Source organism: Mustela lutreola, chromosome 8, assembly GCF_030435805.1.
Source record: "Mustela lutreola isolate mMusLut2 chromosome 8, mMusLut2.pri, whole genome shotgun sequence".
Lineage (NCBI taxonomy): Eukaryota > Metazoa > Chordata > Mammalia > Carnivora > Mustelidae > Mustela > Mustela lutreola.
Genome location: NC_081297.1, coordinates 2287357 through 2314537, shown reverse-complemented (window position 1 = coordinate 2314537; position 27181 = coordinate 2287357). Strand labels below are relative to the sequence as shown.

At 56.1% G+C, this 27181-nt stretch overlaps 1 protein-coding gene across 1 annotated transcript in view; it reads left to right on the top strand.

Moving 5' to 3' along the window:
• The window catches only part of ADARB2 (adenosine deaminase RNA specific B2 (inactive)), a 352604-nt gene that overhangs the window by 286310 nt on the left and 39113 nt on the right, over positions 1-27181 (top strand). The window contains exon 4 of the mRNA XM_059183687.1: positions 16385-16499. Coding sequence (XP_059039670.1) covers positions 16385-16499 — 115 coding nt within the window. The remainder of the gene's footprint in view (positions 1-16384; positions 16500-27181) is intronic.

Genomic DNA, 27181 nt, shown 5'->3' with positions numbered 1-27181 from the left:
CAAGTTTCTAAGTGCATTAGGATTTGGGGAGAAAATGTCTTCATAGAGAAGAACCAGAGCTTGGCCTCAGATCAAAAGCATTTTGCCTAATTAGGGGGATAAGCAGCCTTCACAAAGGGATGGGTATTGATCCTGAAGAAGTAATTTATGTAATGTTTTCTATTTTTCCCTAAACATTTTATTGCAACAAAAATTCATTCACTAATGTATGTGAGAAAGCCGGGGAATGTAAATGTTACGTCTGATAGAATATAAAACAACCAGGGGCATTTGGGCGGCTCAGTTAAGCCTCTGCCTTCGGCTCAGGTCCTGGGATCGAGCCCTGCATTGGGCTCCGTGCTCAGTGGGGAGCCTGCCTCCTCCTGCTTGTGTTTGCTCTTCCCTCCATCCCTGGGTCAAATAAATAAATATAAAACCTTAAGAACTAAAGAAAGGAAGAAAGGGAGGCGAGGAAGGAAGAAACAACTCCTGCAGGCTGCCGATCAAAGGCCCTGTGGTGGGGATTTTCGGTCACATTCTGTTTCCCAGCCCAAGCGTCTTCGGCCGGAGCGGCCAGTCCCGGGGGCTGCTGTGGCAGCGGGGAGAGGAAACCCCCCGCCCCGCTCATGGCGGGCAGCAGTCACGGGGCTCTGGAGCCTGTTCTGAGGCAGTCGGGCTAATGGCCTTAAAGTGACTCCCCCAGGGAAGGTCACAGAGGCATCGCACCCACCAGCCCGTGCCTAACGCAGACGCAGTCTTTCTGTACAGCCCCTGAGCTCCCGCAACGGAGAAACACTTCTTTCTGAGCGCCGCTAACCGCACTCCAGGCATAGGGGCAGGTGGTGGGACCCTACTCCCGTCCACCGCAGGCGGGGGGCAGACTGCGTGCCGTGTGCAGAGGCTGGCAGACCCCGCGGCGAGCAGGTCCGTGGCCCCACCAGCCTCCCCTCCCCGCGAGAGCACCGGCCAAGGCAGGACCGAGCCCTCTCCCCGACATCACACTCCAGCTCCGCAGTCATCTCTCCGTGGCGCTCCTCCCCAACCCCTCTCCGCTCGAGACCAAACCCAATAAAAACCCAACTGCCGCTCACACCAGGGTACACCCCAACAAGCCACCTTGGTTCCACACTGGCTCTGAACCTGAACCATCACCCGGCTGAGAGAGGCTGTGTCGACACGTCACGCGTGATGCTGACGTTTCCATCACATACGTGACGACGACACGAACAAGGAGACCGCGGGGACGGGTCTCCCCCTTCCTTTCCGGTCTGCACGCTTTTCGCTTCTGTCTCTTGTCGTCTGCTCTGGCCGGGACTTGTAGCGCCACATCGAAGAGGACTCATCCTGTGCCCCAGCTTGGTCAGTGTCGCTGTTAACGTGCTGTTGATTTGGGTTTGCTAGTGTTTATCGAGGATCCTTGCCGGTGTGTTCAAGGACACCGGTCCGCCGTCTTCCTCTCTCGCAGTGTCTGGCTTTGGTATCTGGGTGATTCGGCCTCATAAAATGAGGCTCACGTGTCCTCTCCTGTTCCATGTGTTGGAAGACTTTCAAAAGAACTGGTATTAATTCTTCTTTGAACATTTAGCGGAATTCACCAGTGAAACCATCTGGTCCTGACCTTCTCTTTGTTGAGAATTTTTTTTTTTTAACTGACATAGAGTTCAGAGACTTTTTGTTACTGATTCAATTTCTGTGTTTGTTACAACAACGACACATGTTGTTATTCAGTCTTTCCACGCATTCAGCTTCCTCCTTCCATTTTGGTAGGTTGCAGGTTTCTGGGAATTCATCCATTTCTTCTACATTATCCAATCTGTTGCCATATAATTGTTCGTCGAGCCCCTTGGGATCATTTTCACTTCTGAGGCGCACACCCTAATGTCTCCTCTTTCATTTCTAACTTTATTGATTTGAGTCTCTCCTTCTCAGTGAACCTCGCTGAAGATTTGTCAGTTTTGTGGCTTTTTCACAAAACCAAAACGGATCTGAAAACGTGTTTTTTTATCTCTTGTTTCCTACTTTCTATTTGATTAATTCCTGCTCTACTCTGTGTTACCCCTTCCTTCCCCCACTTCGAAGGGGGTCCTCTCCCAGGTGGGGTGTCGAGTCAGCCTGTGTGCGAGGCCTTTCTCCTTCCGCTGGTAGAGTTTATTGCTATCACCTTCCTCCTTAGTTCAGGCTGCGCTGCGTCCCAGAAGTTTTCGGGTGCTGTGCTTTTGTTTTTGTCTCAAGATACTTTTAATTCCCGTTTCGTTTCTTCTTTGAACCAATGGTTATTCAAGAATGTGTTCTTTAGTTTCCATTTATTTCTGAATTTTCCCTCTTCTAAAAAAAAAATCCAGTTTTATTCCATTGTGGTTGGAAAAGAGACTTGGAATGATTTCTATATTCTTAAATGTGTTAAGACTTGTTGGGTGACCGAATACGTGATTTCCCGTGGAGGATGGTCACTGTGCACTCGAGACGAATGTGTATTCTTCAGCCTGGGGCTGGCAGGCTGTGTACATGCCTGTTGGATCCTCTTGGCCGACACTGTTGTTCGAGCCACCTGTTGATTGACTTTCCGTCGGGATAGTCTGTCCACTGTTGGAAATAACAGTCTCCTGCTATTTCCCATTTCTATGACAACACAGCAGCAGCAGCAGCAGCATTAATACATCGTAGTCTCCTACTCTGCTGTACTGAGGTCGATCTCCCCCTTCAGGTCTGTCAATATTTGTTTTATATATCTGGGTGCTCCGACACTGGGTGCAGACATGGTTATGACTGTTGAGTCCTTCTCTTGGGTTGACTCCTTCATCCTGTGTAACGGCCTTCTTTGTCTTTTATTACAGTTTTTGGCAACTTACTACTTTGTCTGGCAGAAGGCAAGCCACCTCTCCTTTTTTCTGGTTGCCGTTGGGAGGGGACACCCTTTCCCTCCCTTGTGTCTCGACCTGGGTGTCCTTAGCATAAAGGGGGACTCCTGGAGGCAGCATATCACTGCGCACTGTGTGTTTACGTAAACCACTCTGAGCCTTTTGTTTGGGGAGTTTATTCCATTTTCTATTCAGAGTAGTCACGGGTAGGAAAGGACTTACTATGCCATTTTATTATTTGTTTTCAACCTGGTTTGTAGTTTTTTTTGTTATTGTTCCTTTGCTCCTCTCTTGCTGTCTTCCTCTGTTACCTGATTTTTTTTTTTTTGTACGATGTGCATTAATTTTTTTCTCTTTATCTACTGTATACCTATTATAATTATTTTGTGGTTGCCTCAAGACATGCATAAAATATCTTGAAGTTAGAGCTGTGTTAAGTGGGTAAAATTTCACTTTGGTCGCTACAAAATCATTCACCCCGTTACAGTGTTTCATATTCTGTCTTTGGCGGGTCTACCCTGTTCGCCTTCAGGGGTAAGACTACGCCTTCATGTGTTTTCATGCCGCTATCTGAAGCACTTTGGTTTTAATCTGAATAACTCTCTTCAGCATTTCTTGTAAGGCGGTTCTTAGGGGTGATAAACTCCCTCAATTTTTGTTTGTCTGGAAAAGTCTTTATCTCTTCACATTTTAAAGGATCGTTTGCCAGGGATAGTACTTGGTTCGGTTTTTTTTTTTTTTTTCTTTCTTTCTTTCAGTATTTTGAATATGTCACCCACTCTCTTCTGGTCTGCAAGGTTTCTACTGAGAAATTTACTAACAGTCTTGTGGGTGTTCCCCTGTATGTGATGAGTCACTTTCCTCTTGCTGCTTTTGAAATTCTTTTTGTCTTTGATTTCTACAATATAATTACAATGTGTCTCCATGTAGACCTCTTTATGTCTAACCCATTGGGAACCCTATGGCTTCTTGAATCTGGATGTCTATTTCCTTCCCTAGATTGGGGAGGGGAATGAGTTGCTCATTATTTCTTTAAATATCTTTTCTGCCTTTTTTTCTTTCTTTTCTGCTTCTGGACTCTCACATACATATTTTGTTCCTTTGAAGGCATCCTATAAACCTTTTTTCACTCTTTGCATTCTCCTTTTGTTTCTTCTCCTCCGATGGGATAATTTCAAATGCCTTGTCTTTGAATTCACAGGGACTTCCATCTGCTTGATCAAGTCTGCAGTGGAAGCTCCCTGCTGCACTTTTCTCATAATGGTCATTGTGTTCGTCCACTCCAGCATGTCTGTTCGGTTCCATTTTATGATTTCTATCTCTTTGTTAAACTCACTGTTTTGTTCATGTACTGTTTTCCCAATTTCATCAAGTTGTCTATCTTTGTTCTCTTATAGCTCAGTGAGCTTCTTTAAAACCATTATTTTGAATTGTCAGGAAATCTGGGGGCCTCCACTCCTTTCAGGTTAATTACTAGAAATGTTTTTGTGTACCTGTAGCCTTGCTTTGGTGTCTATACGTTTGAAGGAACAGTCACCTCTTCCAGAGTGTAAGGGCCCACTTCAGTGGGAAAGGCCTTCACTGGCCAATGAGTACAAGCTGCCAGATTTGGTTCCAGGGAGTGTGACAGAATGGAGTCCAGGTCACAAGTGTGCACATAGTAGCACTGAGACCAAGGCATGGGGGCAATGCCTTTCTTGTTCATTGACGTTCACCTGAGAGGACAAGCATTTTCTGGGCCATCTCTCTCCTGCTGGCTATGTGTAGTAAAAAAGGGCTGGGACGTATGTGTCTCTCTGGTGTTGAGTACATCTGTGAGCTTGAGTAAACACACAATGATGGCCAAGTCCTGGCTTTTGTCACTGCCTTACATGTACTATTTGAAATTATATAGCAATTTTCATCTACTCCGTTTCTCCTCTCCAGAACCTATTTTCAGGATAAAGAAAGAACGGGGCGGGGGGAGTCATCAGACAAGGGCACATGGAGTTTGTCCTTTTTGTCATTCATAAGTGAGTATGACACTGATGTCAATGGTGATATTACAAAGCAAGAATTAGGATACTTCATTATTTAGTAATAATAATTACTTTATTATTATAACTAAAACTCTTCTTGAATTTAACAAAAGCCAGGAAAGTAACCATTACTTCCTTTATGGAACAACTACTTTTTCCACTGTGAATCTTCTTTTCTTGGTGCGCTGAAATGGCTCTTACCGTTCACGTCTTATTAAATCCCGATGAACTCAAACGACCATGAATCAACCCCAAACAGAGGACCTCATCTGTTAGCACCCTATTAGCACGCAAATGACATTTTCAAGATCCTAATTAAACCCAGATGCAAAGTATCTTCCTGAGTACGTCAGAAGTCACGGGTTTAAGAAAACCAGAAACACGACATTTCTCAGCGCATTTGCAGTTGACTTCCTACGTCCTTTTGTCTTCCAATCTGAAGTCAACTGTTGAAGCAGTAACCACGGTTAATACGTACAACAGATTCGTGGCCATATAAAATTTAGGTAATTGTGAATAGCTACACATGCACTTGATCAATAAGCAGGAGCAGAGATATCTGTGCACATAACCCTCAGCCCTCAACTATCAAAACCATAGACATGTCGCCTCTCGCTGTGGCTTCTCTGAAACCCTCGGTTGGTAAGCAGGCCTTGCAAGGCATGCTGTGGCTAAGAGCCCGAACGCAGGAGCCAGAATCCAAACATGTGGCTGTGATTCCAATCTGAGCCCCGACTGGCTGAGCCAGCTGGGTCAGCCTGGGCTGCCCACCCACAAAATATTCATCCCGCTGCCCCCGGTCCCTGGCTGCCAGGCTGGGCAGTGGGGGGCCACGGGGTCTGCACCATTCCCCTCCGGCCCGCCAGAAGAGGGGCCCTTTGCCTGCCACGCCGCCACTGAGTCCCGCCAGCCTCCAGCCACTTGCCGCTGAAGGTGCGCCGGAGCCAGAAGGCAAATTCACAAAATAAACAGCAGAAAGCAGAAACTGTAACATATTTGTCCGACACAGGGAAACAAAACAAGGTCAGCTCCGGACAGTGCTGAGCCTTTGCTCTGCACACAGCATGAGCCATTCCTAGAACGGTCCCCCTTTTTACTATGCAGAGCCTTTCTTTTAAAGAATTATTGTCTTCATTTTCCCTAGACTGTTTCTTCTTAATGTAACTAATCATGTAGAACTTAAAAATGCCAACAATACATAACAAAAAGTGCCTTCATGTCAGTAAAACTGTATCTGCAGGTGTGACCAGGCCCAACCCTGTCTCTTCGTATCTGTCCTGCTGTACGTAAGAGAGGTCGTCCCGCGCACTGGCTACGAGCTCTCTTCTTGACCCACAGCTAGAGCCCACTCCCTTGGGGAGCCAGCAGTGGAGGGAACCTCACCGTCGTGCCCCTGGATCTGCGTGGTGGGCTCAGCACGTGCACAGGGAGGCACACGGGTCACGGTCTTCCTTGAGAAGCTGAACTCGGTGGAGGTCACTGGGTGGCCATGAGCAGGGTGAGGCCTGCAGAGGCCAACAGGAGTGATGGGGTACAGGTGGGGAGCCGCAGAGGGACCAGAGACCGCGGGACGGTGAGACGGGCTGATGTTTCGTGGCACGTGTCCAAGCTCTTGTAGGGAGAGGCGGTCCGTTCCCAACCCCGGCCCAGCCGTCCCTCCTCACCGCTGCCCGCAGGCCCGCTCCAGGTTTCACACCCTGCCGGGAGGTGACGGGCTGTGATCGCTGGAGCGATCGCAGCCTGGGAAGTGGGGGTCACGGCCCCCGAGCAGGCGGGTCAGTGCATGGAAATCAGAAAGCGGAAAGAGCAGAGGTGAAGGGGTCCTGGCTACACGACCTAACGGGACCCCGGCTGAGCACAGGCAGGCGGTCAGGCATCAGCCGGGGTGCTGGGGACGAGGAATGGGGTCGGGGATTGAGGGGAGGGTGGGGGCATCCGCTCCTGCTGAGACTGGGTGACGGCCTCGTTTCGGCTCGCGCCAGCGGAGTTCGGCCAAGGAGAGAACCCTGCTCACGCTGCTCTCGAGCTCCACTGCCCATCTGAGTCCCTGAGTAGCTTGCGGGCGTCGCCAGGGCCTGAAATCCTGACTCCGGGGACCGAGGAAGGGGTCTCTGGACCCACAGGCGTCCCCAGGTGGCTCTCCGTCCCACTGCAAAGTCCTCTTCTCCAATTACCAGGGGTGGTTTGCTCCCCGAACTACAGGGAAGACAGTCATGAAACCCAAATTTGTGTAAAAGGCAGAATTTCACATTCCCCGCCTCCTCCCTCGGTGACTGTGTTTGCCTTTTTGTGGCTCAGGGGCTTGTTTTGGTCTGAAAGTATAAGCCACACACCTGCCTGCGTCATTCGTTGTCCTTCCTGCCCTGCCCGCCTCTCCTGAGGCCGGACGGCAGCTGAGCACGTGCCCTGGGGTCTGACGGCTCTTGTGTGAATCCGGGACTCGTGTGCCCCTGGCAGGGAGGCTGACTTCTCTCATTCCGAGCTCGCTCATCTGCAGAGCAGGGTAATAGAGTAACTGCCTCCCAGGACAGCGCCGAGTCCTTGAGAAATGTCGGCCACCACTATCACACGGTGTTCTGTACGTCCTGTTTGTAGGACGGGCTTTGTTCTACAGGATGTTGTCTTCTTCATCGTAATAGTTCGGTAGTGCCTTGCTCAATAAATTTTGATTTATTCTTTACCCCCGGGGACAGACATAGGGAGGCGATCAAAGGGGAGATGCATGGGACACTGTCTCCACGGTGGCTTCTCCCGAGCCGGTCCAGACACAGCTGACCTCTCCCTGCGACAGCTCCGGCAAACACGTTTCCAGTTCCACGCCAGCTTCCCTTGGGAGCACGTCAGAAGCCTTGTGTGCCCTACAAAGCCCCCCTGGACAAACGCACCCTTTGATTGGGGCACGCTGTGTGCCTGTGTTAACACTACGGTTGCCCAGATGAGGAAGACCGAACCCTCATCCTCAGGCATCCAGGCCACTCACAGTGACGGTCGTGTCCACGGTCACAAGATAATGTGGCCCGAGGAGGAAACCAGAGAGAAAGGAACCCAAGGTCAGAGAACCGTGAGCAGACACATAGCCCACGACGTAGGACCACGTACCTGCCGACAACACGAGAAGCCCAAACGTGCTGAACCCAGAGACACTTCCAAACAGAAAAGTAATAATAACTTAAAGGCGAGGAAAGATCAAGAAGACAGTATAACTCGGCCAAGGCCGACCGATGATTTCACTAAAAGCGACCTGCGTCGAGCAGGACACGTGTGTGTGATTTCTCCCTGAGACTGGCTCCGGGTCCCGGGGGGGACGCGGCGTCCGTGCAGCCACATGGAGTCGAGTCAAAGTGGCAGCTTCCCGGGTTCGGCTCTCCAGCTGACAGCCGGGCTCCCTTAGTGCACCCAGCGCTAGGAGAGCCACGGGCCGGACCGGCACCTTCACAGTCGCGTTAGCCAGGGTCACGGGGGACTCCAGGAAAGCACTTGACTCAGGGAAGTGTTTCAGGACGTTCTGCCTCAACGCATCCTCAGCACCCACGCACCTGCCGAACCGTGTGGGAACGTACCCCAGACAGCTGCACCCTCATGCAAGGGAGTGACAGGTGCTTCCGTGTCGTGTCTAAGGAACTCCGTGTCTGGGCACAAATAATGGCCGCTGGCACTCGGGGCCAGGCAGGGAGTGTCCGGGACACCCTCGGGCACCTTACACCACTGTGTCATCCCCCCAAAACCACCCCGTGGTGTAGGCTCGACTCCTGTTGTAGAGAAGAGGAAATCAGGGCTACATACTGCTCCGAGCCAGGCCCCTAGTAAGCAGTAACCACAGGATTTGACTCTGGGTCACAAGGACTTCAAGGACCTTCAAGCCCTCATGGTCCAGCCATGGTCTGTAACACCCGACCTCCGTCTGCGTGCCCTTAACACGCCGCTCCGAAACCCAGCAGCTCCAAACAACACGGGCTTCTATTCTGCTCATGCACCTGCCGTTTGAGCAGGGCTCAGAGGAGACGCCACCCCTCTGGCCCCCACTGGGCAGTGCAGCTGGGGGCTCTATGGGATTTCTCCTGCCTGAGTTCCAAGAGGGAGCACCCCAGGACCAAGACACAGGTCATGGCATCAGGGACTGCTCAGAGGTCACATGCCAGCATCGCCTCCTTGTTCTATGTGTTGGGACAGTGTCCAAGGAGAGGACACACAGCCAACCGCTGCATGGGAGGCACTCGGGGGTTCGTGGTAAGAGGGCTGGCAGGATGGGCGACACGGGCACAGACGTCTTTGGAAAATGCAGTGTCTGCCAACATACCGTCCCTGCTGGCCTTGGGATCCATGCCAGGTCCTACTGGAATGCCTGGGCAGGGAACTCAGCCACAGCAAGCCCCTTGAGGAGCCACCTGTGGCCAGTCTCTTGCTGGCACCTGTCAATACTCCCCAAAGCACACCTGGCCTGCCGCCCCCGGGGCCCAAGAGGCCCTCACTGAGCTCCCTGCCGATCGTGGACAGCAGGGCAAGCCCCAGAGCAACACCTCAGCCCTCGCGTCTTCCTCTGGCCAGGGTTGGCCCCTGGTCATCCAGAAACATCAGAGGCAGCAAGCCAGGGGTCTGTGCAGAGAACTGGAACCGGGGCCAGCAGGGTGACTGCAGACACCTCTTCCACAGGCCGGCAGCACGCGGAGAGGCTCCCTGCCCAGGTCCTCCCACTCCAGTCGGGCACTTCCTCTGCCATGTGGGTGACAGAAAGGGCTGTTTCCTCTTTCAAGACTTCCTTCAAATTTGTTACTGGCCTCTGGATGATCTGAGAATGAGAATAACTGAATAGCCGGCTAATCTGAATTATGCAGTTGGACTCTGAAATTAATGAGGCTTGATTGCCATTGTCAGCAAACAGGAATCATTACGAGACCTAGAGGCGCCCCGTCCACCGACACGCAGGGGACGCCTAGACGGAGCCGTGGAAGTTCATCCCCCACGTAGCGGGGCTTCTCGGAGCCAGGCTGGCGCGCGCCGGCTCCATGCCGCTGGGAGGGTCCTTCGGCTGCCCGGTCTGGCAGGAGAGCACGGTCAGCCGCACCCCCTCCCGGGGTGCTGCTTCTGGAGCGCCCGGAACCCACACACCAGGACACTCCCCCGTATTTACCATGGTCAGGGCCAGCAAGCGCCGTGAAGGGAGCCATGAAGGGACCAGTGGAGACAGGCAGCCTTGGCTCCTGGATCCCGTCCGGCCCTACCCATATGCAAATCTAACCTTTCCGCTATTTCAGCATTATAAACCCAAAGACAGGATTTCCACAGGAAAATATTTACTGAGGGCTTTCTCTTTCATAATCTATCGATTTTAATATCCTTACCACTTTGGCTAAATGTCAATTTCACCCTGAGGATCGCTATTGCAAATTTGAACACATTTTATTTATTTATGGCATTCAAAACATTAGTGTTGGAAATGAGCAGAGTTTGAGTCTTTCAGTGTTCCTATTTAAAGTTTGTTTTTCCTATTTGAATAATGCTGGCAGTTCGCCATGGTCATGGGGGCCAGTGGGCAGGGCACGGCCACAGGCAGAAGCTGAAGCCGCACTTCCAACAGGCACAGCTCCTGAATATGCGGCCGCTCCCCCACTCAGCCTTTGGGACCAGAAGCACCTGCTGACCACTAGCATTCAGCCAGAGGCCAAATCCCCCCGCCCGGGCATTTCTGCGCCCGTCCATGCCGCTCACGCACAGATCGGAGCAGGCTGGACTCGGGCGAGTCGTCGGATCCCCATGGGCTCCCGCGAGGGTGGAGGCTCACCCTGAGATTCCTGCGGAGCGCTCCAGGCTCTCTCCACGACCGTAAACCGGAGGGCTTCACTGCGCTGCCTCAGCGACCACCCGTGTGCTCAGCTTGAATCTCGGAGGACTTCCCACGGATGGTCGGATTTCGGTTGTTTTCTGAGGTTTCAGGAATTGCCCGAGAACAGCCGCAGGCATCACAGGCAGAACAGCACAACGAGGAGCTCACACACTCACACGCACTCTTTCACACTCACTCACACACACAGTTGTGCACACACACACTCACACAGTCTCACACTCACACACAATCACACTCACACACACTCACACATACACAAGTCCATCGCGCCCAGCTTCTTGCTTGCTCTGCAACGGTGGCCGGTCCCCGATCTCTCTGAGCCTCTGCTTCTGCAACTGGGGACGGGTCCACCAGGGCCAGGGGCTCCGTGTAGGGGAACATGGGGCTGTGGGCCAGGAGCTCCGCGCAGGGTGGGGACACGTGGCTGTGTGCTGGGGGTTCTGTGCAGGGGGACATGGGGCCATGCACCGGCGGCTCTTTGTGGAGTGTGGACACGGGGCCCTGCTCCGGGGGTTCTGCAGGAGCTCCTGGATCTGGAACTGAGGCCTCTGCTCTCCCCCTGGCAGCCTTGCGACTCAGACCATTGGACCTTGTCTCCTACCCTCAAAGTGAGTCCCCCAGAGGACACGTGTTGTAGGCCGTGTCACAGCACATGGTCCACAAGGTGGCTCCCACTCCCCCAGTCCATAAAAATACTGACCCCTTGTCCATAAGTGCATTGTATATATATATATGATATACATAAAAGAAAGAAAAACTACCTTTTCCGAATGTACCAAAAAAGAATACAGCTTCTAGGAGCCACCGGAGTCTGGAAGAGAATCCTGCCCACCGTGGAAGCCCCTATAGGAGCCTGGACTTTGTGCAGAGGGAGCAGGAGGTCCACTGGCCTCGGTCTGTGATGCTCTCGTGGACAGAGCGGGGGCTGGGTCTGTAAGCCCACCGCTCCCGCCCAGCCGGCAATAGGCCTGGGTACAGGAGGGCGGGGGCTTCTTGGGTGACAGTGAGGGGTCTGTGAGCTCACACTGCCACCGGGGAAAATGCCTTACATTAATTTAGGAAGCGATGTTACAAAATAGCTTGACCCATGTGCTGAAAAAATACTCGTTACGTTAAATGATGTGTCCTCGCCTGTCCTGGGGCTGCATGGACTCCCTGTGGCCCGGGGCGCGCTCTGGAATTTGAATTTATGGAAATAATCAGTGACTTGAGCTGCTCTAAGCCACTTCAGCTGCTTCGACTGCACACCAAGTGCCAGGTGCGGAAGAAAACGGAATCATGTCACTATCTGATTAGTCGGGTTTGCGGTAACCGAAGTCGACCGTATATATTAGGTCCAAGTGATTAAAACATAAAAAACGGCTGGTGTTAAATTAGACAGTAAGTGTGGGAGTCCCTCCGTGAATTCCAAGCTTCCGTCTCGCCTCCAGCTCCCCAGGTAATCCGGTGCCAGGCCCTGTGCAGACAACTGGTGAAGCAGAAGCACAGCTGGGATCGTGGGCGCCACTGAATCAACCTCAGAACCCCCAAAATAGCCCCAGGGCAGGGGGGACCGTGGGGCGGGGGTGTGGCTCCGGCCAGGGCAGGCTCCGCAGGCCTTTTCCCAAGCAGACTCCCTTCCACGCTCACACCCAGGACACACAGGCCTGTTCACCCAGGGCAGGGAGGCCTGGCGGGTCAGCCGGGCAGCCTGGAGCTCGGTGCAGCCTGGGCTCTTCTCTGATCTGTCAGGATGCACTTGCCTTTTTATAGGAAATTCCTCTCATTCTTCACACTGGAGCATGATGCTCTCGCTGGGACCACGACCTCACGGCCAGGGAGACCACAGGGCTGAGGGTGGGTGGACAGCTCGGTGGCCCGGAGCCTCCACGGAGCTCCGCCCTGGGGATCTCCAGCCAAGACACCCGGGACAAGAGAGGAGGGGTGAGGGAGGAAGAGAGCCGGAGAGAGAAGGGGCACCCCACGCCCTTCGACAGCCAGACCCGCGCAGGTCACTCAGACGACACCCCTCTCATGGGTCTCCCGGAGGAACGTGTGTGCCCCGAGTCCCCCTGCTAAAACCACGTCAGCAGCAGCTCTGTGGGGCTCAGCGGGATAAGTGGGCACGCAGGGCCTCTGTTCTGCACCTCTGCGTAAAGGACTGCGGCCTCTAGTTTCCAAATGAAGTCACTTTTCTGTGTCACCAGCGGGTGGGGACGTCCTCTTCCGGGACCCCCCCCAAGGCTGGTCAGGCCCACAGAGCAACGCGGTGCTTCCTGCACTGACCATCTCGCCACTTCCTGGACATTCGAAACCACTTCATGGAGAGGGAAAACCGACAATCAAAGGTACGTTGGGATAGCTCTTCAGAGCGCACCAGGCGTAGGAACCCGATCCCGGCACCTTGAAAAGCACTGGAGAAGGAAGCCGCCAACAAAATGACAAGGTGGGGGCGCCTGGGTCCTCAGTGGGTTAAAGCCTCTCCTTCGGCTCAGGTCATGATCCCAGGGTCCTGGGATCAAGCCCCGCATTGGGCTCTCTGCTCAGCGGGGAGCCTGCTTCCTCCTCTCTCTCTGCCTGCCTCTCTGCCTACTTGTGATCTATCTCTGTCAAATAAATAAATAAATTCTTAAAAAAAAAAAAATGACAAGGCAACCTCCTGAATGGGAGGAGGTATTTGCAAATGACATGTTCAACAAGGGGCTGATATCCAAACTAAGTAAAGAACTTTTACAAATCAGCACAAAACTAAAAAACCAAACAAAACAAAGAATCCAATTAAAAATGGGCAGAGGACCTGAACGAACATTTTTTCAAAGACGACGTCCAAATGGCCAACAGACCCATGAAAGATGCTCAACATCGCTCGGCATCAGGGAAACACAAATCAAAACCATGAAGAGACCCCACCTCACACCAGTCAGAATGGCCAAAATTAACAAAGCAGGAAACAGATGTTGGCGAGGATGCGGAGAAAAGGGACCCTCGTGCACTGTGTGTGGGAACGCAGCTGGTGCGGCCGCTCTGAGCAGTGAGCAGGGTCCTCAGAAAGCTAAAAATAGAGCTACCCTGTAACCAGTAAACGCAATGAAAATGAAAACTTTAACTCAAAAGATACACAGCCACAGTGTTTATAGCAGCAAAGCCCACAATGTCCAAAGTATGGAGAGCCAAAGCTGTCTGTCAACAGAGGAGGCGGTGTGCGTGTGTGGTGGAGTACTACGCAGCTGTCAAAAAGAATGAGATCTGCAGTGACACGGATAGAGCCAGCGAGTATGATGTTGAGTGAGATACATCAGCGAAAGACAAACATCATCGGAGTCAGGCTCCTACTCCAAAAGCAGCGTTCACCGAGATGCCACAGAGCCCACAGACCCTGGGACCCTGTTCCCACCAGCTCTCTCCCTGCTTGCGTGTCTTCGGTCCAAGCTCGGAGCACCCCTGCCCACCAGCGGCCATCCAAAGGTGGGAATTGATAAAACCTGCCCTTGGTGGTGGGGAGCCAAGGGCACCAGGAACACGACCATCCCTGTGTCCACACCTGCAGCTGTTGGAGGGACGGGGACTGAGGACTGCTCAGGTCATGGTCCAGGCACCTGGCAAAGCCTGAGGACGCAGTTAATCTTCCCACACAAATGAAGAAGTCGGGTCATCCAAGACGTACAGAAATTACCGAAATTCACACTTCCATGAAAACTGTCACCCTCTGGTCACGGCACGAGTGTGGAAGAGTCGATGACAAGAGGAAGTGGTCTGCACATGGCCCCAAAAAGGCAGACCCGTGCTCCACCCCAGAGCCCATGTGTTTGCGACATGAGGACCTGAGAGCAGGTGGCCCTGAACCCAGCGAGAGGCACCCTTGTAAGACGCAGAGACAGGCACAGACGGGACAGAGACAGACAGACGCGGACAGGGCAGAGACGGGAAGACCCCACAAGCTTGAGAGGCAGGAGGGACCGTCCCTGGAGCAGCAGGAGGGAAAGCGGCCCTGGACACCTTGACCTCCAGCTGCTGTCTCCAGAGCCATGAGGGGCAGAGTCTGGGTCTCTGAGCCACCCCGCTGTGGTCACTGACACACGGTGTGCCCGGGACACATGCCAGCTCTCTGGACCTCTGTGCCCAGGTCCCAAAGGACAGGATGGCCTCCAGCTGCAAGCCAGCCCCAGGACAGACTGCACAGCTCCCAACGGAGGCTCCTCACCCAGAAGCCTGGGCTCTTGCGGGGGCCAAGCCGGGGAAGACCCCCCGCCCAGCAGGCCCGGCAAAGGGCCCCTCGCCACCTGCAAGGCCTGAATCGTCACGTCCATACAGCACCCAGACTTCGGGCTTTGGGAGCCGCCAGGGCAGCACAGTCCCCGCGCACCGTGGAGCCCGGAGCCAACACCTGTGTTGTTCCCACGCAGGTTTCTAGGCCCCGGGATACAGGCCTGTTTCCATACAAGTAGGTTCTCCTAGAAACAAAATCCGCATCCTTACTGAGACCTGCTCTGATCTGTAGCCCAATATCCGGACCCCCGGCGGGAAAGGGCAGCTCCACTCCACCCCGGAAGTGAACCCCGTGCCCCCCCTGTGTGCAACCACAGGAAGACGCAGCTCGTGTCTGCAGCACCCAGGGGGACGGCGATCGGTGACGACGGTGACGAGGAGAGAGAGCCTGCACCGGGGCTGAGCCCCACGGAGCGCGGGGCAGCGGGCTGAGCACGGAAGGGGCACGAACGCACTTCATCCTCACGAGAGCACCGTCCGACGGAAATTAAGAGGATCACCTTATAAATCAGGAAAACGGGCCCACGCGACTCACAGCAGATCCGTCTCCAAAGCCCGTGAAGGGCGCCGTCACCAGGCCCGCCTGCTCCCGCAGAGGGCGACGGTCCGCCATGGGGCTAGGTGGGAGGCAGGAAGAGGCCACGGAGCCGCGTCCTTGGGCCAGGCCGCCCTTGTCGTGGCAGACGAGCTGCTTTACAGGGACACAGGGCCCACGGGAGGACTCAGCAACTGGGATTCCATCGGCGCAGGCCGTGTGCGCGCGCATGTCGGGTGTGGTGCGCAGGTGCCTGGATCTCTGAGCAGGGTGCACGTGTGTGTGTGTGTGCAGCACACTCGTGTGCACGTGTGTGTGCCCCACACTCGTGTGCCTGCGTCTCTGCGTGGGTTCACGTACGTGTGCACAGGTGCACTATCTCTGGCTGCACTGTGTGCATGGGTCTCCGTGAGCACGTGTGCACGGTGCCGGCACCTCAAAGAGCACATCTGGGCCTGTGCGCGTGCAGAAAGTGAGGGGCAGACTCTGGGGTGAGCCCGGGGAGCAGCTCGGCCAGGTGTACCTGAGACCGGGGGTATCTGGACCTCAGTTTGCCCACGCTGAGAAGACAGGGAGTCGAGTGTCCGGGCTGTGAGCCCCCGTGCTGCTCAGGGTTCTACCTCACGACTGTCCCCGAAGGAGAGCCGCAGGCGGGCTCCTCTGCAAGGCAGGGGAGGGCAAGAGCGGGGTGGCCTCCCACAGGCAGACGCTGCCCAGGCGCGGGGCCAGGTGGGGGCTCCTCCCTCAGAACCAAGGCCTGCACGGGTCCCCCTGGGGCCGTGGGGTCTTAGAACAGTGCACACGGTGGCCTCTGGACGCCACACGTGGGGACATGGCTTGGAGGAGGAGGGAGGCCAGGACGCCGCCGGCTCAGCCGTCAACGAGGCCTGGTGCTTGTGTCTTTCAGGAATTTGCAGACTCCGTGTCCCAGCTGGTCACGCAGAAGTTCCACGAGCTGACCGTGGGCCTGGCGTCCGTGCACGCCCGCCACAAAGCCCTGGCAGGAATCGTCATGACCACAGGTAATGCCTCTTGTTTTTCCTGTGGGATCCCATCCGCAAGGACGGGAGACTCCGCGCCTGCCTGACCGTGGACAACAGGCGGGGCTCCCTTCCACACGAAGCCGTGAAAGAGAAATCCAGCAGTAGGAAACAGAGAGCTCAGTGACGATCGTGGCAGATCAGCAAAGCGCCGCTGACACGTGCTCAGACCAGCTCTGCGCACGCGCCTCGACACCCACGACGAAGGGCCACTGGAGGAGGGGCCGGTGTCTTTCGGGTCAGGCTCCCCGCCTCGCGGTTGAGAACACCGTGCGCTGCTGCTGTTGGCACGGTGGGAACCCGAGGTCAGGCCCGGCCACTGACCAGTTGCCTTAGGCTGGTGGGGGGCGGGGGGCGCATCTTAGTAAAATGGAAGGGACAACGCCTCCCCTGCCCGGACTGCATGAGCAGAAAAGACGTGAGAAATGCTGTGAGCGGCAGCGACGACTCCATGAGGTTGGTGTGCTGAGGCAGAGGCAGCTCCGTCTCATCGGTGACCCTCCTGCATCCGGGCATGCGTTCTGCCCTTCCGTCCACCTGCCACCGTGCAGAAGGTGGAACGTTCTAGACTGAGGGCCAGGAGTTCACCTCCGTCAAGATCATTCCCGCTGGACGGGCACTGCCTTCTCCGGCAACCCGAGCCACTGACCGGAGGCATGGGTGTGCCGGGCAGCGCCCCCTGCCCCAGCCCCCACGTCAGGACACAGTCCAGGGACTGGTGAGACATGGGGCTAGCCAAGATCAGCTTCCTGGGTTTGAATCCCTGGTGCACCCGCCGGTGACCCACGTCAGCCAGCCCTTGGCGACTCAGAGGGACGGAAGGGAGTAGGGAGGAGAGGAGGAGAGGAGGGAGCCGCGCCTCTCCTTCACGGGGCTCTATTTCCTACTCCCGGTCGCTTAGAGCTGCCAAGTCCTTTCCCTGGCATTGCCCAGCTCTGTAGCTAATGGTCCAATATCTTCCCACTTGTCTGGAAAACTCGATTCTAGGAAGTCTTGAAAGCTACTCTCAGACGTGCCTTGGAAAACAGTAACATTTTACAGAGACTCACGGGAAAGCGACCGGCAAATGCACTGGTTTGGTGCCGGCGATCTACCCGCGTGAACGGAGTGTGTTGTAGGAGGCGAGGCGGTCCGAGGTGACACCTTCCCAACTAGTGACCGCAAACACTAGAGGGTACACGGCTGAAACTTGCTGGAAAGAGACGGTTTAACAAACACATGGATTAACAAAAGCTTAGGACGATGTGTGCAGAATTACTGGCAGAACAGCTTGTCGAAACCGTTCACCCAAAGGACGCAACACTGACCTGACTTGTAGTTCACGTGTTTGAGCAAATGCACAGGACGGTCCGGAGGGAAGGGTGCTCTCCGTCGTGCCCATCTCTGCCACAACGTGGGGATCCTGAAGGAAACCCTGAGCCCGACGCCTCCCGTTTCCAGATGCGACACCAGCGCGTCCGCATCACCTGGCACCTACAGGTGCTTCGCTCCAGGAGCCGCTGGGGGAACCCTGAGAGCAAGGACATGGGCTTACGAATAGAGGAGTTCTTACGGCTCTCGCAAACACGTAGGAGCCGGTAAGAATTCCTGCAGAAGGGGAGCTCGGAAGGGACCCCGCGCTCTCGTCGGCTCGGCAGGGAAGCTGCCACTGACCACTTTTTTGGGGTCCTCATGAGCCCTTCTGCATTTCCCTTGTTTCAGTCCTGAATATGGACTGCACTGGCGAAATATGCTTTTTGAGTTTTCGTTATCGTGTTAGTAACGCCCACAGTTTTAGGTAACACACTTACGCTCTTCTTTCTTGACGCTCTCAAGCAGAGACAACCATGCACCCGGCTCTGCCCGGCGGGCCGCCTCGACCCCGACCCGCGCGTCTCCTCCCGCCGCAGCCCGCACCTCCGGCCCCTCCCGCGCCACGCCTCCGGCTTCCGTCCTTTGTCCTGAGTCTAAACGCCGGAAACCGTGACACGGCCTCGCGCCGTCAGGACGCGGTGGGGGCCACCCCTGCCGAGCGCAGGCCGAGCGGGGGCTCCTGTGCTGTCCCCGCTCCACGTCCTGAGAGCACGAGGCCACCCCCCGCTCAAAGCCGCGGCACATTTAGGGTCGATGTAAAGGTGTTACGAGGCTTCCACAGTGAGCTTCGGAGTCTCACGTGGCTTTCCAGAGGCTCCGTTTTCCTTTCTTACACGGAAAAGAAGGAAGCGCCTTTGGCACACACGCTGGGCGATGGGTCCCCGTGTCCGCGGACAGGCCCACGCCCTTCTCCGGAAGGAAACACCTTCAAACGCGCAGGCTAGAGACCGGGTGCTCTCGTTCACGGGCCACGGCCCACGGCGCTCTCCCGCCACTGGAGTAGCTTTGCTTGGGGACAATTCTGCGCTTGACGTCATCTTCCCTGAGCCTCTGGAGAGGACTTTCCTATTATCTCTTGGCCCATGTTTCTAACCAGAGACGTCAGGCTGGCGTCTCGGCCGGATGCCCCCGCCCTGCCTGCGGAGGGGAAAGGCGCTTTTTGTCCCCGGAGTGTGTGTGTGTAGGCATAAGCTACGCACCTGCTCTGACTCGCTGAAGCTATTTATTTCTGTACTTTTTCGCACATCGTTTCTTTGATAAATCCCTTCCTTTACCCACATTTTGCCCAATTCTCAGTACTCCGAGCAGACCCTCAGTCTCTTCCCTCCTCTGGTGCATCCCCCGCCCGTTTCCTCCGTGGCCCTGGGCACTTCGGAAACTCCTGAGAGGTCTTCAAACGCCACTGCTCCTGGACTCCTGCCATCCGTGTCACTCAAGACCCCCGTCTCCCCTGGTGCCTCCTCCCTCTTGTTTTACGGAGGGGACGCTCCCCACAGCTCCCTGGCGGCCTCACCAGCTGACGCCGAGCCTCTGCCCTCAGACTGTGGTTTCTTCATAGTCGGTCTCTCTCTTTCGTCCTGCATGTGGCTTCCGTCCTGAACGTGCGCGTCTGTGAGGAAAACGCCAGCTCTGCCCTCCCGTGTGGCGGCGGGTCCCCCGCATGCTGCCTCTCCCCCCAGTGGAAGGAGGGGCTCCTCCAAACCAGCCTCCTTGAGCCAGGTGGGCTGGGCACCAGCCAACGGCCCTTAATCAAAAGTCACCTGGGGCGCCCGCCGACGGTCCTGCTGGCTCGGCGCCCGCTTTCCCCGAGCCCACCCTGCACGCGGTTGGTCCCTCGTGACGGCTCCTGCACACGGTGCCGGGATTTCATCAGTCCCTGCACATTCCCTGGAGCCCTCTGGTCTGTGGGTCCCCCGGGAGGAGGAGCGTGTGCCGCTCACTCCGCCCTCCTCAACCAGAAACTGGACGTTGTGTACCCAAGAGGTCAAGTGACGGCTCTGTCTTCTCCTTTGTTAAGAAAGCCTGATGTTTCCATGGGAAAGTGACTCTGAAGGATCTACTGATAATGATGATTTTCATCTGATATGCAAATTTATAATGTGGGTAGCACTTTTGCACATACTAATCAAGTTAATTGCTACAACCCTGAGAAGTGGGAGAGGCAGGAATCTTAATTACAGTTTTTAAGAAATACAGACAAGGAGACGAAGGGGCTAGGTGTCTTTCCTTGAGTCGCCGGAAGGCGGGACCCCACAACCCCCTGGCCAGAGTCCCTGCACACGTGCACAGAGCGTGGTGCTGAGATATATGATCTTCGCCCACAAAATTATTTACTTCTAAGCTTATTCAGTAAATGACCAGAAGGAAGACCTCCCGGCCTGTCTCTGTTCCCGCCCGTCTCTGCTGGCCTGTGAAGCGGTGGCTTTGACAAACTTCTTTCTGACTTAAGCTGAGGGGCTGCTCTCCACACTCCATGAACACCTGGGGTTTATTTGGCATTTTAACCAGCAAAAACGCGCATCTCTTGAAGACGGGATGGGGAAGAAACCAGCCTCCAAAGTTGAACTTGGTGCATCAGCCCAGAAGAGCTCTGTCCAGGCCGGCAGATGCTTGTGGACAAAGTGGGCTCGCCTGTCTTACAGGGAAATCGGAAAGTTCCAAGAAATGACATGGGACACGCATTCTGCTGTGTTTTACAGCTTTTTGCTCTGAACCTAAAAGGACCACGCGGGGTGAAGAAGTCCACTTCTGCGCTGTCTGCGCCATGCTCCGCCGGAGTCTGGAGCCGGCCGTGGCCCCACAGCGGGTGTGGCGGTCCTGAGGAGTCCCGACAGCTGAACCACAGCCAGGGCGTCTCCCTCGAGCGCACGAGGGGCCTGGCTGGGCCCATCTGCACAGGGCATTGTGGAGGCACACCCAGACCCCCAGACCCTCTTTTCCCAGTTTCTCCCGAGGGACTGCCAATGACTTAGATCCTAAAAATGAAAGTGGGTCTTTCCATTTACATTCAGGAGGGCACGGGGAAGCTGGGGAAGCTGAGGCAGAGCCTCACACGGGGAGGGGAGAAGGAGCCGTCACCTGACTTCAGAGGGCTGGTCCCAGAGAGTGCTGCGAGCCGAGGAGCCTCCTGGAGAGGGAGAGGGTTCAGGCCCACGGACACTCGCTGGGGCCGGCGTCCCGCCCAGCAGGAGCAGGATGCAGTGACGTCCAGTCTCGGGTTGGAAGGGTCAGGTCTAAACCATGAAGCGCCGGGTGAATCTCACTCCTGACCCCGTGGAGCACGAAGGCTGCCTTTTTCACACCGAAGCCCCCTCACATGGAGAGGGAAGGGGGATCCACCGCCGAGTAGACGTGGCCCGGCCAGAAACCACAGGAACCGACCCCAGAGTTGCACCACGCGGCCCCCAGGGAGAGCCAGCCAAGGAGGGACAGTGGCCTGACCCTCCTGAGACTCCAGAGGCCCCTCCTTGGTGAGCAGGTGCGCGAGGAAGCACAGAGCCGGACAGAGACGGTGAGCCACACCCCCACCACGGTGTCGGGCTCTTCTGCGCTCTCCCAGCTGGGCCGTAAGCCGGCACTCAGCTGCCCAAAGGACGCCAGCGGGGGCAGAAAATCCGACGCTGACCTTGGGTGTGGAGGACAAATGTGTCCTGCAAGGCCTGGCCTCCTACGGAGCAACGGGAAGCTGGGGGGCTGATGGCCTTGAGGCGCTGCGGACCTTCGGACGCATTCACAGCTCCGCACCCGTCAGCCCAGCGGACCCCGGTGTTAGGGTTCAAGTTCCCGCCGCAGAGGGTCACCGCTCTGTGGGACCGCGGGGTTGGGGGAGGCGCCCACGCCGGGAGAGCTGGCTGCCTGCTGACCCCCAGGCCATGGTCCCCGCGTCACACCCAGGGCCTCACAACCATCAGCACGACCACCACGACGGCGCCCCTCTCCCGTCACCGGAGCCCGCCTCCCGGAGGGCCTCAGTGAGAGCGTGAGTCCTGCCCGCACACGAACAGGACACGGGGCTCCCATCGTAACTCGGGCAACGGGGGCCAGAGGGAGAAGCCTGGGGCGGCACCGGCAGAGCCGGCCACGGTGCTGGGAGGTTACACACGTCACACGATGCTCCTTCGTCCCACAACTCGGTGGTGCTAGTTCTAACCCCACTGTCCACACGGGACAGCAGACAAGCTCCCAGGGCCAGAGTCTCAGGTCAGTAGCAGAAACAGGGTGACGTGACCTGAAGCCTCGGGTCCTGGCGCGGGCTGCGTCATGCCCGCCTCCGCCTCGTGGCTTTATCGCCGCTCCCAGCGCAGCGCATGGAACTCGTACGCTGCGTCCTCTCCTCGGGCCGACGCACCTGCAGTATTTGGAGAAGACAGTCCTGGGGACGGCCACAAACCAAGGCTCTGGAGGGAGAGAAATCTGTGTCCAAAAGGAACATCGTGCCATGTCCCTCCCGGACGAGACACGCCTGAGCCGGCGTTTGTATGTCCACTCCAGGTCAAAGGAGTTAAAGGAAATTTAGGACAGAAACCAAAACTGAGAAGAGGAAAAAACTGACTCACAGCAAAAGTCAGATAATTGAACACAGATTCTGCCCAAGTAAGGAGAGAGCTGAAAGGGCAGGCGCTGGGCACCCCCAGCGTGCGCAGGAGGCGCCGCAGGATGCGGGGACAGGCTCCTACTGGGGACACTTCTGGGGGCCGGCCCTACATCCAAGGGGGCCGCCATCTCCCCAGGAAGCTGTGGAAACCCTACTATTGGGGCCGTGGCACTCAATAGGCACAGCACTAGAAAACGGAGTCAGAACTCATTTCTATACTGCACCCTCGGATAAACTCATGGTTCTGGTATTTGTTTCTGGGACCTGGTTGGTACATTTACCTACAGTTTTAGTCTTAGAAATTCTGTAATCAGAGCTTGCATTGTGAATATTTCTACGCAAAGGGTTTAAATGGGCTCAGAATTGCTCCGTCCCAGTTAAATTTACAAAATGACATTCCCAAAGATTGCCTAAAGCAGGGGCGGAAGTGCACGGGCTGACGAGGACGACACGAGAGGCCAGCCGGGCAGACGTGTTCACGCTAACCCCGGAACTCGTCTTGACTGTGTTTGCACATGGAGACCCGGGGCCGGTCTCCTCGGGGACAGAGAGAGGGTGCTTGCTTGCAATGAGCCTCCAAGACAGTGAACTCCCGGAGTCACTTTCTGCATCTGAATTTAGCAATTTTACTGCTTTGAGACTTTTAGCTATAGTCAGAAGGCTCTTCCACTCACCAAATGAATGCAGAGATTACCCCACATTTTGTTCTACCGCATTGACACCTTTTTTAATCAACCCAAGCCCACAGTTAACCCTCTTTGTGTCGCACACGCCTCGGGTTCGGACAGACGAGGAAGGACGCGGACCCGGGTTCCAGTGTCAGGTGGACCAGCTTCACGGCCGTGGGACCCACTGTGCTGCGTCTCTCCACGGCCGCCCCCCAGCGCTGGAACCTCTTCTTGTCCCCGTGGTTCCGCCTTTCCCAGGACGCCGCGCAGCTGCCTTTGTGCTGCGAGGGGCCTTGTCGGCGTCCCTCGCTGAGTGATGCGCCTCCAGTCTCCCTCCACGTCTCCTGGCCGCTGGACGGCTCCGATATCTTCATCCCGGAATAACTGTCCGCCATCTGGACGGACCAGCGTTTACGCAGCAGCTGCTGGAGGCCGCGCTCCAGGTGTGGCTGACTCTGAACAAAGCCGCCGCTCTCCACGCTTCTGCATCGCCTCGGATCCACCTGTTAGCGGCCCTGGGGCACGGTGCGCAGCAATGGTGCAGTTCTGGTCTCCAGACGGCTCTCTGTCACAAGACAGCGTCCCCGGCCACGGGTTTGAGATGCCGCTGCCTCTACCCTGCAGTCAGTTCCCGTCCAACTTCGGGCGGTTTCTGGACTCCGGGCTTCGTCCCCTGCTGGGACGGCCTGCATCAGAACCAGGGCCATTTGCTATCGAGCCCTCGTAACCCACTGACATCTCCTGGGCTCTGCGTCCTGCTCCTGGACTCCCCCAGAACTTCCTGGGCACCCACTGAACTCAGCTTGCATGGTTCAAAAATAAAGAACAGAACAATATGTACTTTTCAACCACGTTTTCTTTGTCAGAAACAAGCCCTCGTGCTCTTCCTACTGGGATCACATGAGCCGTCTCCATCACTGTAGGGAAGGTTCCGGACGTCATATCTTCCAGTCCGAGAAGGTGTGACATCCATGCGTTCCAGTGCCGTTGGTGTCTTTCGGGGGAAGTCAATGTTTTATTCAGTTTCCGTCTTGATCGTTTCTTGTTAAACTCATTCCTGTCATCTTATTTGCGGCAGCACACGGAGCCGTTTGTCCTTCTGAGTTTCTCACCCGCTGCCGTGGGTGCACACGAAACGCTGCCGATGTCTGCGTGCTGACCTGCACTGACCGCCTTCTGGCCTCTCTGGCAGCTCTAGCACTTTCTCCCCCGACAGGATTCTCCAGGGATTCCCACGCACCCAATCACATGCGTTCTCCGGCCACACAGCTCCCTCCCCGTCCCGACGACCCCACCTCCAATTCCCTTCCCCGCTGCACAGGCTAACAGCCTCAGCGAGTGCTGAGTGACGGAGCCACCGAGGGCGCGTGGCCGTGTTCCTGAGAGCAGCAGCCCCCCCTCGGCACCTCCCAACACGTGTGCGTGGGGGCAGGGGCGGGGGTGTGTGTACACCTCTCTCACAGGCGTGCACACCCTCTCTCTATACGTGAGAATATAAAAAGTAGTCAGGTTTTGTCAGATGCCTTCTCAGTGTCTGTAATTATAATCCTATTTTTCTATTGCATCTTAACTGAATTGAATCCACTTCTGCATTTGCGTAATAAACCCCCCTCGTAGTAAAGCTTGGTGGTTAGTATTTGATTCAGAGTTTTGACGTCCGTGACCGAGGCTACCTGCTCTCCTTCTGGGCAGTCCCAGTCGGGCGACAGATCCGTAACAGGCATTTCATGACCAAGGCCCTCTGGGGCTTCCCTGTCCTCGAGCGCTCTAGAACACTCCATAAACAGCCTTGAGATGGGCTGCTACGTCAAGGTCGGTAGAATTCTCCCACAAAACGAACCGGGCGGGGGCTCTGTAGGAGGAGGTCTCTGATCACGCCTTCTGTTCCTTCTGTAGACGCCCGTAGGGCCATGTTTCCTGTCACCGCTGCTCGTGTTGTCCTTCAGCCACGTCACAAGACCCCATAACCCAATCCCCCACTGGGTCGCATCTCACGGGGCCACTGCAGCCGGTGCCGTAGCCCCACTGGGGGGAGCAGCTCAGCACCTGCCCCCAAGCCCGCACGACTATGGCACCTCATAGTCTAGAATGTTCTATCAGATCAGCCTGAGGCTAGACTCACGCCACCTCCTCTAAGCCTGGCTTCCTCCCCGTCACCGGCAAGAACTCGGTGAACCCAGGAACCCCGGCTCTGGCCAGCCTGTAGGGAGCCGTGCACACAGTCCCCTCCACTCCCCTTGTCCCAGTGACACTACGTGCAGACTGCATGGTATGTATCACACAATACCCTGGTTTGCGCACATTTCTGTCCGAGTCATCTCCCCAAACTCATGCTAAATTCCTGAAGGACGTGACGAGTCACACACCCAGGGCTGGCACGCAGGAGGGGAGACGCACAAAACACGAGTAAGCGAGGAATGCAGCTCCTGGGCCACGTGACCGTGCTGGGGACAGCAGAGCCCAGAGTCCGGAGAAGACTTAGTGAACGGGAGAAGGGACAGCAGTTTCTGTTTCTACAGCGGCGATTTCTGTGGAACCGAGACGGGAGCGTCAGACCAGCCCCCAGGAGAAACGTAGACAACCCTGGCACAGTCCCCCGCTGCTAAGTCACCTGCACACGCACCAGCACCCGAAGGCGGCCACTGCAAGACCACGCCCACGGGGACTCCCTCCCGGCACGCCCACGCCCTGCTCCCGTCCAGCTGGAACCTGCGGAGCGCAGAGCAGGGCACAAGACCTCTTACACGCACAGTGTTCGGGCCGCAGGTCACTAACGTCGCTCGGGCTTGCTCTGAGGGTTCACTGCACAAGGGCCCCGGAAGATCGGGGTGGGGGTGCTCAGGACCAGAATCCCGGGCCGCTGTCCTTGCCTCCAGGCCCAGACTCCGCATGTGAGGCAGCTGCGATCGCCTTCCCCCCGCGGGACAAAGAACAGACTAAGGCCGTGGTCCTCCGGGATAACCCCGAACACGCTGCGGGTCAGTCATGAGTCTGGGGCCCATTCCGAAGGCTTCTTGGGTTTTGCCCATCTTCCGTTTTCACCAAGAATGTTTCGTTGACAAAACTCCCTGGACCGCGGTCAGGAGGAGCACTATCCTGTGACACAAATCGTGCTCCACTGTGTGAAGGACCCACCCGCTCCTGGTGGGTCCCAGCAGGTCCGCGGTAGGAAAGGGGAACTCGGAGCCCGGCAGAGCGGGGAGGGGCATGTCCAGGTGCCCCCGTCGATGGCTAAGAATCTGGTAGAGAGAGTCAGAAAGCCACCCCACTAGTCTGACCTCGAAACTCTCTGCTCTTGCACATACAAAGAGCAGAAAAAGATCACAATGACTCGGCACCCAGTGAGTCTCTCTTCCGGGGTCACTTAGGATGGCCAGCAGCAAACAGAAGTCTTCCGAGTTCTAGAACTAGGCTTCCTAGCTCTCCCCTCAGACCCGTGAAAACTTCTGTCCCGGGGCTCCCAGGGCCTGGGACACAGCTGCCCGGACCCTGGCAGCAGAGGCGGGAGGAGCCGTGCAGCGTGGGACGGAGCACTGTCACCTGCTCCTTGGCTCCCGGCTGTGCCGACACTCTTTAGGGAAACTGGAAAGCCTCCCTGCTGTCTGTGACGTGGGGCTCACACACGGGCCTTAAGTTTCAGGAAACAGAATCTGCAGCACAGACACTGCTCCTGAAATGCGGTGGTAGAATCGAGGCCAGAGCCAGGGAAGCTCCCACCTCTGGGCTGGGCCTGGGGAAGGGTCCGTCCAACCAGACACCCCTACCCCCAGCCCTGAAACGCACTTCTGTCAAGGGACACACCTGGGGCCGGGTGCTCTAGGGCAGGTGAAGGAGGGTGTTCCTGCCGCCCAGCCTGCTTGCTTTCGGGCCCCCTGGCCTTGAGGTCCAGACTGCTGAGCCTGGGACCCAGGCACCCACACATCCTGCAGGCCCTGGGCCTTGACCTCCCCTGACCTGGGGATGTGCTCCAGCTTCGGGGCAAACGGGTAAAGAGCCAAGCGCTAGGGGACATAGAGACAGGCCTGCTCAGAGAACCCAGACGTGGGCTC